Here is a 14,032-nt window from a genome sequence, read left to right on the forward strand (position 1 = left end):
CTACCATACCCTACTAAGCAACTGATAGATTCTTGTTACACCATGATCACATGTTTTCGTATGTCTCTACTTCGAACCGAAGTTTAACATTAAAAACTCATACAGCATAATTTTTAGACATCAAGAATACCCCAAAGGCATATATGATATTTGAAGGTTTTTAAGAATGGCCAACCTTCTTGTATGATTTCATTGAAATCATAGAAACATCATATTCTTTTAGATCGAAAAGTGAAGATCAATCTCATAATTCCCATACCGAATACAAAATTAAGAGTAGGGAAAACACGGATCCTTGGATATACCAGAGATGGGATCAGGTGTCTAGGAGTACGCATCCCCTATTGACAGGTCACACCCGTCGTATGCCGTATATCTCGATCAGGTAAACCGAGTAATCCGTATCAAAATCAGTATGTAAAGAACGGCCTAACATTTGGTATGAAACATGTCAGATATAATTCGACCTAATGACAGATTGTATTTATAAATTAGATCGTTACAGCAGAACGACCTTCATATTTGCGAAATGCTGACTTTACACGAGACTGCTGAACGCCTTGTAGTAGCCTACTTCGATTGAGATTGATTGATTGTATCTTGCTTAACGTCTCTAGAATTTTTCACTCATAAGGAGACGTCACTAAACTGGTCATACTCTGAACATGTTTATGCGTATCAAATTATTTGAGAGACGTAAACACCATAAGCATATCATAAAGGTAAATATTATTACATAAATATGGGACGTTGATGATGGAGAAGCTGAAGTCATCCCCTTCGTCTAAAAGTTGAGTTGTTAGTGTGCCGTTAACATCTAAGCCCAAGGAAATATCCAAGTATGAAGCAGATGTGGGAGACTCTGTGGTGGCTTATACTTCGAATTCATTAATATACGGTATATGGAATCGACATATAAATGAAAATGAATATTGTTCATTGTTGATATATCTAAATGTCAAGTTGAAGGTCAAATCAAGACATTTTTCTATGTTCAATAGAGTATCCAGATGAGCAGATATGGAAGACTGTGGTTCTACTGGAATATATTGAATCGACATATGTGTGAAAATGAGTATCATTAATAAATAAAAAGTTGTCGCTGTATTTTAATGTCAAGTTGAAGGTCATAGCAGAAGATTTTTTCTTCGCATGCAGCTTTTGAATAAATTATGCCTCGAAGGAATATAAAAACAGATACGCTAATAAAGGAGCACAATTTGTGCCAATAGGAAATCCATTATAGATAGATACATGTACATTGCCGTTTCATTAAAAGCAAACGTAAACAGCTGATGGATTTAAGAGATCTTTTAGATATGAATCCGTCACAGCATTGGACGTTTTAAGGACATTCCTACTTTTAACTGTTTTATGTAGATATTTCTGTACTTTTTGCCCTTGTTGCTAATATTCACATTGGGAATCATGTGTTGTAGTTTCATTATGCGACATGTGTAATGTCGTTCACCACAACATATGGTGGTATGACATGTACCTTGTAGATGTATTAAAGGTATGCGATATTGTGATATTTAAGCATCACTGTATTTTATTTATGTTTAGTGTATGTAATATTATGTATTCCGAAAATAGATTTTCAGTACCGAGTGAGGAGAAACAAGTGATCAACCAACATGTTCTTTTTACATTTATAGTCAGGCATTGGATAGTTAATTGACGACAAACATTAGCAGTAAATTAACCTTCGAGAAATTGCAAATGCAATTTATTGGAAAATATTTAAATACTTCGAACACAAACATGTATCACATTTACATACTAAAAGGTACCAACGGAGAAAATACATTAGATCTACAACTCTACATTGCTGCCCCTAAACTCCAAAGCCAGATTAAAAATGAATTTCTTCGAGAAAGTCTATTTGACATTCGGGAAATCCTCCTACAGATATAATGTCTGACTTTTGTGAAAATATATAGAACGAGTTAATTACTCAGTAAACAATGAAAACATGGTATCATCAAGCGCATATAACATTGAAACAAACGGGTAAAGGACAAAGAATTTGTTATAATCTATCATTCATTATATGATTTTACAAAGCGCACCAACGCCAAATGTAAATTTTGAATAAACCACCTGGCAGATTTTGGTATCAGTTCTGTGATATCGACCACGACATGCAGCCTTGTGGAAACTCCTTCTTAGAGAATATCAACATTACTCTCTTGAAGTTAATAGTTCACGTCATGTACGTTCTAACGGTGCCCTTAATGAAATTATTACACAACAAACAATGCTTAATGGATGGTGCACACTCCGTACACGTGCACAGATGTCCACATGGTAGAAATACTACAGACGCCAAACCAGACGAGCACTTCCGACAGTAGGTGGTCTTCCGTAGTTCCTCGTTTTCCTTCACCACTAGAGCTGTCTGAACAGGATGTTCCTCTATATCCATAAATTAAAAAACTGAATGAAATATTTCATGTAAATAGTTATTGAAAATGTGGGTAAGCTCATTAACAACACATACCACAAATTAGTATTTCCAAATTTACAGTTTGATACTCTCGCTGTGGTTTTACTTGATTTAAACATATCCGTAATAAAATTAAAATTCACCATATTTCTCCATTTCTTCGCATTGAATATTGCCGTCTTCGATGTCGAATATTATCTCCAAAAGTTCCTTGGCAGAAAGAGGTTTGTCTGAAATGAATGAAAGGTGAAGATAACGACCAGTGATCAATCTCATAAATTCCATAAGCAATATAAAATAGATAGTTGGGCAAATACGGACCCCTGGACACACCAGAAGTGGGAGCAGGTACCTAGGAGGAGTAAGCATCCCCTGTCGACCGATCACATCCGCCGTGAGCCCTATATAGATATTTGATGTTTTCTCTAAGAGTGAGATTTTCAGTAGACTTACTTCTGTTCCTTTTCTGGGAAATCGACACGGCCTTTTTAACAATTGATTCCTTGTATCCATTCTGCAGAAGACTCAGGATTGCAGGATTATTCATAGTATCAATTTCTGATTTTTCTGAAAGTATTAAAACAGTTAAGACATCTCGCCTGAACCTGAGTTGCCTATAACAGAAAATACATGTACGATAGTCCATGTCTTAGCAAAAATTGGTGTTTTGTTGTTGTTATGTTTGTTTGTATTCTTTTGTTGGGTTTTTCTCTTGTTTATTTTCTTTTCTTGTTTTTACCTTGCTGTCCACCTTCCTTTTCGTTCAAATCTAATCCACTTCTCTTTTTGATAAAATACTGCAAATAAAATTTTCTTTTACAAGACTGAAGTAATATACTTTTTCAAAATGAAAAAAAAAGAATCATTACGTGTCAAATCTCCGATCTATTATTTAAAAGACAGAAATAAATCATAGAGGTCACCATTTATACTGTTACTATTATTCAGGGGCGGATCAAGAGATGTTTCTTTTTAAAAAACATTGTTGTCATAAAAGATACTTTTCCCGCCAAAATAGATTATTACAGCTCTCTGAATAGCGCAATGCAGGGTGTTTTGCAACAATTTTTACAACTTAATGGAGGATACAATCCACGTAACCCCTTTTAGATCCGCCGCTGTACATTTCAATTTACTATACAAAATAGTTTTTACCTCCTCTGGGTTTGTGTCTCGAAGTATTTCCATCTTAATGAACTCCTCCCCTTTGACGTCATTGACAAACGTACAGTCAGGAGACCACCGCGCATGCTCTCCCCAGGCTGTGTCACCTTCTTCCCATTCCTTTAGTCCCAGACCACAGAAGAAGCAGAAAACAGCATCATCTTTCCCTACAGACACATTTCAATATAAATCCGTAAAACTTTCAATACACTAGTAGCAATTTATTTTCAAAATACATTTGTAAATACCAATAAAAGCATTCACATAAATACATCTACATTTGTACAATATGCAAGGAAAAATTATACAAATACAAGAGGCCCATGGGCCAGAAAGCTCACACAAAGTCACCTTTGTCCTACTGTTCTTCAAACGAATATTTTAAAAAGATATTTCACCCTCTCCATTCCCACAAAATTTTTGGACCCAATGTTTGTAAAAAAAAAAACAAAAAAACAATTTACTTTCTTAATCTCCACCATAGCCCCGTAGGTTCATGACTTAACCAAACGTAAATCCACACAACATAGGAATGTTTCAATATCAATATTGTGGCCCTTATATTTTTTAAAATATTTTTTTAAAGATTTACTGAATATTCTCATGTAAAACGTTGAATCCATGCTTTGGTCCTAGCCGTGACGCAGGGGGTATGATTTGATCAAATAATAATCTGCACTGCCTACATTTAAATCCTTGCATATGAAAGGCGAAGATAACGAACAGTGATCAATCTCATAACTCTTATAAGCAACTCAGTATAGATAGTTGGGCAAACACGGACCCCTGGACACACCAGAGATGGGATCAGCTGCTTAGGAGGAGTAAGCATCCCCTGTCGACCGGTCACATCCGCCGTGAGATCGGATGTGACCGATTACTACAGATGTAATCAAAACGATTCCATATTGTAAAATTTATATTCCCACCTCTAGGGATCTGTGTTTACTCCTCTCTATTTTGTATTCCTTATAGGAGTTCTGAGATTGATCACTGTTCGTTGTTATCTTCACCTTTCATGGAACCACCCAACCTCACGCGACAATTGTGTACATAAAAAGGCCCAACAAATTTCTCTGATTTAACTGTGTCTTGAATCAAGCTTGATATGTGTTTTGAATAAGTTAAATACATGCCAAGTATACTATCTCAACTTAAATCAAAGTTATTTCTATTTTTATAGCATTATTACGTCATGAATAAGAGTTTTTCCCGCCATTTTTTTTTAAAAAGAGTTTGATAACTGATAAATTTGATCCAGATTATTGCTTAGGAAAAGGTGGGCCCATCCGTCGAGCAAAATGCAATTAATATATATATTTTGTATTAACAGGGGATGCTTACTCCTCCTAGGCACCTGATCCCACCTCTGGTGTGTCCAGGGGTCCGTGTTTGCCCAACTATCTATTTTGTATTGCTTGTAGGAGTTATGAGATTGATCACTGTTCGTTATCTTCACCTTGCATTAAGAGAAGACGGAAAATGTATTTGAATATGAATTTGCTCCACGCATGGGCTGTATGTTTTCTGAAAGGAAAAAACCCTGAATTTATGAAATTTTTCATTGATTTTGGCATTTTTGGCAATTTTATGTCAATTTCACGCTCCTGGAGCGCGTTTTACAAAAGAACTTACGACTTACGACCAAGTTTACATACTGGAATTTTCTAGTTTATTGTAAGATAATTCACTCCAAATGCAAAATATTCTTTTAGATGTTGAAAATTAAGCCTCAGAAAAGTTTTACTTCATTCACTCAAAGTAATAACAGTGTAATACAATCTAAGACTTGCGACTTTGTCGTAAGTTGTTTTGTAAAACGGGCCCCTGTCATACAACACAAAGCAATTTCGGATCAAATTAAACGTAGTTTTGATTTGCTTATATATTCCTTATTTGAATGCCAGATTTTGGGACCCCTGCTGAAATCATCTATTTTCTGGACCAAATGACAGTAGAAACTGTACCTACTTTCAAACTACACTTCCTGCGAATGAGTACATTGGCACACTGATTTTGACAATGGATTATTCCGTTTAAAACACGTGATCAACATATAGGTTCACAACGGGTGTGACCGTTCGACAGGGGATGTTTACTCCTCCCAGGCACCTGCTCATCCAGAGGCCCGTGTTTGCCCAATTCTTTATTTTGTATTGCTTATAGGAGTTATGAGATTGATCACTGTTCGTTATCTTCACCTTTCATACTAATAATACCCCTGTTGTTCTCCAAAACATTTTCAAATCTTTTCCCTATATCATTATTACCATTAAAAACTTTTAAATTTGTATGGTCCGAATGTCGACATTTTTTCCACCATGTAAAAACTCTGTTAAATTATTAAATCATCACACGTATTTACGAGGCTGTACGACATGCCATACATTATTTCACCTGTTCAACCAAAATTATTTGATTTGAAATCGGTGTTTACAAACAACCGTCAATCGGCCATTTCAAGTGACAGTCACGTCTCCAGTTCAGACTTTAAGATTATCGGTGATATCAAATACTTCTTAGTAATTCGTAGTTTTACGCTCTGTCAGCCTTAAATTTAGACAGTTGCGTCCAAGTTATATACATTATGTTGGGATTCCCCTGAAGCACTTGGGGTTATTTATAGACACATAGAAGACAATGCATAATTTGTGTTTACCCACCATAGTTACTTTTTGAATAATAGTATCATTGTTTTCTTTTACATGCAAATGTTTACAAGTATGTTATTAAGGGAAAGTTAATATTTCTATAAACTAATTAATCTGTTTTAACGTAATTATGTACAAAAACAATACATGAACATCAGATGCTACAGCTCTAATCCGTATTATGGCCCCTGTGCATTGATTTGAAGAAATTTGAATCATCATTCCCTGAGGATACTTGCATACTAATGATCAATCCTGGCACTGCTTATCTTGAGAATAAGAGTTTCCCTATTTTTTAAGGTAACACATTGATCTCCTATTGAGGGCCCATCCTATTTCCGCGGCCATGATTTGAAGAAGAAAATGACTAAAGGGAGATTTTTTATGACCCATCCTGTTTTACCTTACTTTGATTTTCTCCCATTGCAAGGAGCCGTGGTTCTTCTTTTGAATAATTTTGAATTTCCTTTACTCAAGGACGATTTTTATCAAGTTTGGTTGAAATTGGCCCAATGGTTCTAAAGAACAAGTCGAAAATATTTAAGTTATAAACGGACGCACTGATGGACTACGGACAATGGTGAGCATATACAATGTATCTCAGATGAGCTAACCATTGCAGAAACAAAGCTTTCTACTTCAACACATATTATTTGAGTGCATACAGGTCATGCACATAGAGGCAGCAATCGTATCTAATTTTAAGCGTACCTAATTCTGTCCACTGCGTTTAACATTTCTACTCAGTTTAGAAATAAACATTTTGATTTTTTCACAGGATAATGAATGTCAGCTATCTCTTTTGTACCAACACCACTTGATATTGCATCTCTCTTTAGTCCATGGTCAAGGGTGAGCGGATGATTTCATTTTAAAGGACCTCCCCATTTTAGCTGTTACATAGGTCCCCGATGATTTAGAAAAACTTCAGAGTTTGAATTATGCAATGTATAATGCCCTGAGATGTTAATTAATACAAACACTTATAGGTTTGGCATTTCACTTTGCTGCAAAGTTCATTAACATTAAGAGCTATGCCGTGCTTTGAAATCGCGTTTGTCTGTTTTTGTTAAATCTCTATTGATATTCATCGAATGACCAGTTTTTAATGTCTTTGTTTATATCGAGCACAAGGTTGTCCAGATATCTCTTATCTATTATAAGTCGTTTGTGTAATAAAGAAAATTATATCCAAAAGGCAAGTATGAACAATATTGTGCTGATGATGAAATTCACAAAAATAAGTACAATAAAAATCTACAAAAACTATATGTTTTCTTTCTACCTCATTTACCTGTATTGACCTCGGGTAGTAATTATGTAGTTTCTAGGCTAATTTCCAATATCCAGTGGAAAGGGACTGTACACTTACTGGAGATACATAAGTGTTTAATATTTCCCGAAAAGTATAATAGATAAATCTTTTTTTTAAAAGAGGGATGGATAAAGGGGACCACAAGCTACAGCTAAAGTGGGGAGGTCCTTTGGCTCTTGGCTCATTCAAGTCCAATAGGATACGTATGAGCGGCGGAAAGGGAAAAAATACCATTTACGAGAAAATATACAATTATTATAATTTCAATAACCATAAAACCCTAATAATTGATATTAAATGCTTAATCAACAGACCTTATTGCAAAACAAATATCCATAAAGCAGATATGGTACGTAATGAACAGACGTAATAGCGAAACAAACGAGTATCTTTGTAAAACAAACAATACATAAAAAAAAATTTAAAAAAAATAAAATAAAATAAAAAACAACAGAGAAGCAAGATACATACACGCGTAGCTGCAATAATGTAGCCCTCTCCGACTTTTGCGGGGGGGGGGGCTAGTTGCAGAAGGTTTACATACATCACATAATTTTGGGGCACCACCCGACTACGTTTTACTCGTCCGTTTGTTTGGGTTATCGACATGATAACTCATCACGCATTTATCAACGCATGTATATATATGGTGGTAAACCGTTTATTTTCATTTTAGTGTAATTTTATTTGCAAAGTAACACTGTATGTTGGGCTTCTAATATCACTTGCTGTGTATTAAGTGATTTGTCTTGTTTTTATGTATTTGTTCAGTTGGCAAAGATAACCATTCGTTTTGCAATTACGTCTGTTTGTTACGTACGAGATTGTTAATGTTTGCTTTTTATATATATTTCTTTTACAAACATGTATCGCTAGACCTTCTTTCATGAAGGGGCGTGGAGATCCAGGTTAGAATATGTCCTCAGTACCCCTTGCTTGTCGTAAGAGGCGACTAAATGGGGCGGTCCTTCGGATGAGACCGTTAAACCCGAGGTCCCGTGTCACAGCAGGTGTGACACGATAAAGATCTCTCTCTGCTCAAAGGCCATAAACGCCGAGCATATGTCTAAATTTTGCAGCTCTTCACCGGCATTGGTGACGTTTTCATTAAAATGAAATATTCTCGAGAGGGACGTTAAACAATATCCAATCAATCAATCAATCATGAAGGGGCGCAACCAGCCAACAATTTCCCCCTTCAAGTATCAAAGTGACAAGCGATATATTTCATACATAGCTGAGTGGCCAATCATGTACATATAACTGACTTGTATGATATAAACATGCAGGTGGACGTTGAATTTGACCATTTCAGAAACAAGTTACCTTTCAGTTCAGTTGTCGAAATGCTTGCAAATCAATGTTGATATAACAAAATAGTTATAATCCGTCTATAGAGAAGAGAAGTAAAACTATTGACAGCTAACATTTCAATATGCACCTATAGCTATACATACCCGAGTAAAACAATCCAGCCTCTGCCATTTCCTCAGGTTTATGGGTGATGGATACTGGCCAATTTTGGAATGTTCCGAGACGTGTGGCTTTTATTGCATATTGTGGGTACTTTGGTTTTGAAAGATTTATGCCATATTCTCTAGCTATTCTCAGATTTCTGTCCTTCTGGCGTCCCCCAGTTACCTCTACTGAAAAAACCGATGACATACTTCTGCCTGCCCTCGTGGCGTTGTCAGGTTCATTCGCGCCACTTCCGAATTCGTCATATGACGTAGGGTGAGAAGCAAAATATGTATGCTGCAGACAAGGGTTTGGTAAACTGCCATCAAAATTATTACCCTGCATCGTCAATGTCGTTTTTGTAATAAGAATGCTAAAGCACACCAAGCAATTTAACATGCGTATTACTATAAAGCGAGAGCTCGGGGTGTCACGTGAACGGATTGTCTAGCCCCTCTGCTTCTGTTCTCTGCTCACTTGGCATAAACCGGAAGTCCTTCTGGATGTTCGCCGTTTTGACTATTTTGTACACTTTGCAATTCTGTGTGTAGTGACCGTGATTGCCCACTCTTGATATCCTGGACCATTGACAATAACAAGGTCTCTGCTTTGTGATTTCTATGTGGATTACCACGCCCATTTATAAATTTATCCGATCATTATTAACGAATTTGTCCTGCAAGAAAATGTCCATTTTGATTGTTTTGTATTGTCTTACATGTACATGGAACAATCTTTTCATATCTCAATTATATTGCATCTTAAATATTTTAAGAGAGTTCGTGGAAGAGAAAAATCCACTGAATGGGAGATGATATGGAAGCTGGAGACAGGGGAATAATCCTGGAGAGGAATCGAGTAAATTTGTAAATTAAGATGTGCAAAAGCAGTCGTTCACCGTCTCAGTGTCATCCATATACTTGTTTAACTTCTCAGATATTACTGAACCAATTTCTTTAGACTTGCAATCAGTGTAACTAACAATAGTCTTTGCCTCCTTGTAAACTTATGGGTGGGACCAACCGTTTTAATGACGCTTGCTGAGCAAACTTTTTTCTCCAATGATTGAAATGAAATACTGAATGTATGTTTTCAAAAGTAAAATAGATACAATTTACCGTATGGAAAGTAAACTATTCCCATGGTTTATAAATGAAGTCCAAAACATTTATCTAAAGTAATTTTATATCTGTACAAATAACACAAACTAAACTGAGAGAGAGAGAGAGAGAGAGAGAGAGAGAGAGAGAGAGAGAACTGCACCAATATATTGTATCAAAAATATAATATTTCAACGTCAGAAGGTGTAAGCCAAAGGGTCGAATGCGCGGTACACATTGATAAAAATATCACTCATCCATTTTTCTGTACGTTTGGAACATATTCTACTGCAATTTAGTTATAATGCGCGCGGGATTATCTAACGCAATTGTGATATTCGTTGCCCTTCGATCGGAGCTTTATGCCCAGGGTGGGTTTTACGGATAATAATCAGTATACTGAAGCCTGGGTTAAAGGACCCAAGATAAGTTATTTGTATCATTAAGAGGGGGTATAACTGTGAGAAAGCCGTAACATGTAATCATTTATCAGATCGTCATAAACAACATTTTTTTCCACAATGTAAAAAACTACGTACGTAATTATGGGGCTGTACGACATGTCATACCTGTTTTAACCAGAAGTATTTGATTTTAAATCGGTGTTTACAAACAACCGTCCCTCGGCCGTTTTAATGAAGGTCACGCGTCCAGTTCAGACTTTCAGATCGTCGGTGGTCTTATTTGTGTAAAGCTATGTAGTTTGTTACAACAGTACCGTGCCAAAAGTTTAAGAGAAAACCTCTTAAAGATGATCATGTATTAATTTTGTACATAATTACTTTATAGCAGATTAGTTAGTTTTTAAAGTTATTAACTTCCCCTTATATAATTACATGCTTGAAAACATTTGCATGTAAAAGGAAACAGAAGTAAATATAGCGGGCATGCATAAATCATACATCGTCTATTAGGCGTCTATAAATAGCCTCGCGTCGGGGATCGAATCCAACATGATGTAAATAACTCAGACGCAACTGTCTACTAGTAGCTTGGCTGAAAGAGCGTAAAACAACGAATTTGGGGCGAGATCAAAAGATCGATGTCGGATAAAAATCTAAATTCAATTAGTTAGTGAGAGGGGGAATAAAACATCCCGTAAGATCATGTTATCCGACATCGATTACACTTTAGTGGATTGATTGATTGATTGTAAAAGACAGACAAGCGACTGTTAAAAACCACATAATTTACATTTTAATGAACATTTAATAGTTTAACATTTTAATTTGTGAATAACCAGTGGAAAAGGTACACAGAATGTTATCTATAATCGTATGCTTTTACGTGTTAATCGATTAGTTTCAACATTCATCATATTTAGTTTTAAAAGGGGTGGGGGCCTTGGTGAAAACTACGTGAATTTAGTTTTTGTCAGACATTGAACTTTTGATCTCGCCCCTTACTAAGAGGTAATTTGTTATTTCAATTTCTCGTAAACTTGTGACATGGTACTGTTAAAACAAAATATATACCTTCACACAGATAAGACCACCGATTATCTGAAAGTCTGAACTGGACACGCGACTGTCACTTGAAATGGCCGAGTGACAGTTGTTTGTAATTCTGGTTAAAACAGGTGAAATAATGTATGCCATGTCGTACAGCCTTAGGCCAAGTAAAATTAATTAGTAGATTATCATTCAAACTTCACAAAATAATGGGGCGGGTGGGAGGATTTTATTTTTTATTTTTTATTTTTCGCCATGGTATTCTTGACCTCGAAAATGCCTTCTCTCATTGAGAAAAGGCTTTATAAATCATAATTACATGTGTATCGGATATCGTAATTTTGAAAAATAAAAAAAATAGGGGCGGGGCGATTTTCGAGGGGCGGGCGGGAATGATAATCTACTAATTAATTTTACTTGACCTTATAAAAACGTACGAGCTTAACAGCGTTTTTACAAGGTTTAAAAAAAGGAAATTCGGATCATACAACTAAATAATAGTAATTCGGGTTTTTTTAACGCTGTTGACAGTTGCATATATATATATATATATGGGATTCCCCTTACGCGATGGGGCTATTTATAGACGACTAACAAACCATGCATACATTTATACGTATACATCTAAATAATCTTCTCACTGTTTTCTTTTACATCCAAATGTTTTCAAGCTTGCAATTAAGGGAAAGTTAATAACTTTAAAAACTAGTTAATCTGCTTTAAAGTAATTCTGTACAAAAACAATACATGAATATTGGACCATATACAGTTTTAAATATTTTACACTTTAATCTATGTATACACAGGCAAATGTGCCTCACGTGAATTTCACGTGAAATGCTGTTCACATGAAATTCACATGAACAATTTACGTAAATGTCCATCCTTTTTTTATATCGTAATGCAAATAAGATATATATTGGTTACTGATGCTCCCCCCTTTAACAATAGTGGTAAATGTCAGCTTAAAAGCTCTGATCAAATAGTAACCCACCCCACTTTGAAAAACGATGATAATATCACGTGCCTAAAAATCTATTTGAACCAATAAATGTTAAACCACTGTAATATTGTTCAGGTCATTTTTATATTACGTACAGACTTCAGAATTTGCAAACAAGATCTTTATCGATGTTTGAATAATCATATGTTTCATAATATGATGCCATGCATGTGCAAGCAATTAAAAAAATATTTCAGAGAAACATCGTCATCGTACATGTATAATAAAATTGATGTATGATATCTCATTGAAGAGGATCTAAATTTAGCGAGATCATGAGAGCAATATAGACCATTTGGCGCCATGAGGGGTATGAGTCAACATTAAAGTAGTTTCAAATTCCGGGACAATATGGGTATTTTTGTCTTTCTTTCTTCCCGTTTAACTGGTTTTCCCCTGTAGACAAAGATGAAACAAACCACTGCATGAGTGGGAAATAACTTTTTCAACGAATTTTTTTTTTAAATTAAAAAATCTAATTCACAGACACGTGAATAAAAAAATATTATTTATTCATAATATACCTCTCTCTTCCTCTCAACCAGAAGTATTATAACATAAGTAAAGCGCAGTGTAGTAAATGAGTCCACTTTGTCTGAACAACCATTCTAAACTCATCTTTGCTCGATTTTTTATGATATCTAAAACAACTTATTACAAAACATCTGGATATGAATTTTGTTCATGTTTTTTTTTTTAAACCTTTATGAATAATTGCAGAAATATGACTAATGAAACCTTAACATTATTTCCTTATGTAATCCTTTGTAAGAGTAAAACGAAAATCTGCATGAGTGTGGTGTTCATACAGTCATATATGTGTGTAAGAATGTACACTGGCAGGGAAAGACACTGGGACCAAAATCTGCAAATATTGACCGGTATTGTTAATGGTGCAAAGGTTACCATAAATCGAATCTTGATAAATCTATGAAAATAATTTAGAGAAAGTGGTTGTCTTCAATGAATTACAAATGTAGTAAAGTAAATACATGTTGACTCATTTGTTGCACGTACTACATGTACGTATATTGTGCAACGGATCTATTTATTTATGCAAATGCATATGATTTAAACAATCTCGAGTTATGTTTCGCTAGTGGAAGTAAATAAAATTGAATACCTATCATGCATAATTCAAATTAGTTATATCCTGAAGAATTTAAAGTAGAAATTGTAAGGGTAAGATATATAGGCCTACATACTAATTTACATAAAACGATATACATGTGCATTTATAAATAAATCATGCATTCTTAAACTTTATATCCCACGACTTTCAAATTCGTACGCAAAATTGAGAATGTTTAACAAATTCATATATACTCACTGTGTGTCTCGGTGTTGAAAGCAAATACATCCGCATGAATATGGTTTAATATCTGTGAGTATATATAAATTGGGTTTTCCCCAAGGTTATTTGTGCACAGTTTAGTTCTAT

The 14,032-nt window shown here is 35.1% G+C and overlaps 1 protein-coding gene across 1 annotated transcript; it reads right to left on the reverse strand.

Moving 5' to 3' along the window:
• Window positions 1-1,712: 1,712 nt before the first annotated feature.
• LOC125673373 (baculoviral IAP repeat-containing protein 7-like) lies at window positions 1,713-14,032 on the reverse strand. The gene is made up of 7 exons (XM_048909943.2): window positions 13,922-14,032; window positions 9,037-9,713; window positions 3,605-3,780; window positions 3,189-3,246; window positions 2,903-3,016; window positions 2,593-2,679; window positions 1,713-2,418 (listed from the first exon to the last, which is right to left on the reverse strand). The coding sequence occupies exons 2-7, from the start codon at window positions 9,434-9,436 to the stop codon at window positions 2,207-2,209; spliced, it is 1,047 nt and encodes a 348-aa protein (XP_048765900.2). The 5' UTR covers window positions 9,437-9,713; window positions 13,922-14,032; the 3' UTR covers window positions 1,713-2,206.

The sequence above is a fragment of the Ostrea edulis genome, chromosome 3, assembly GCF_947568905.1.
Source record: "Ostrea edulis chromosome 3, xbOstEdul1.1, whole genome shotgun sequence".
In the NCBI taxonomy this organism is placed as follows: Eukaryota; Metazoa; Mollusca; class Bivalvia; order Ostreida; family Ostreidae; genus Ostrea; species Ostrea edulis.

What these genes read in the sequence shown, in the direction of transcription:
- LOC125673373 (XM_048909943.2), bottom strand. Translation starts at nt 9,436, where the DNA reads ATGTTAAATTGCTTGGTGTGCTTTAGCATTCTTATTACAAAAACGACA. An exon ending in GAGACACAAACCCAGAGGAG is followed by an intron (nt 3,247 to 3,604) that starts GTAAAAACTATT and finishes TTTTATTTGCAG; the next exon opens with TATTTTATCAAAAAGAGAAG. An exon ending in AAAGGAAGGTGGACAGCAAG is followed by an intron (nt 3,017 to 3,188) that starts GTAAAAACAAGA and finishes TAATACTTTCAG; the next exon opens with AAAAATCAGAAATTGATACT.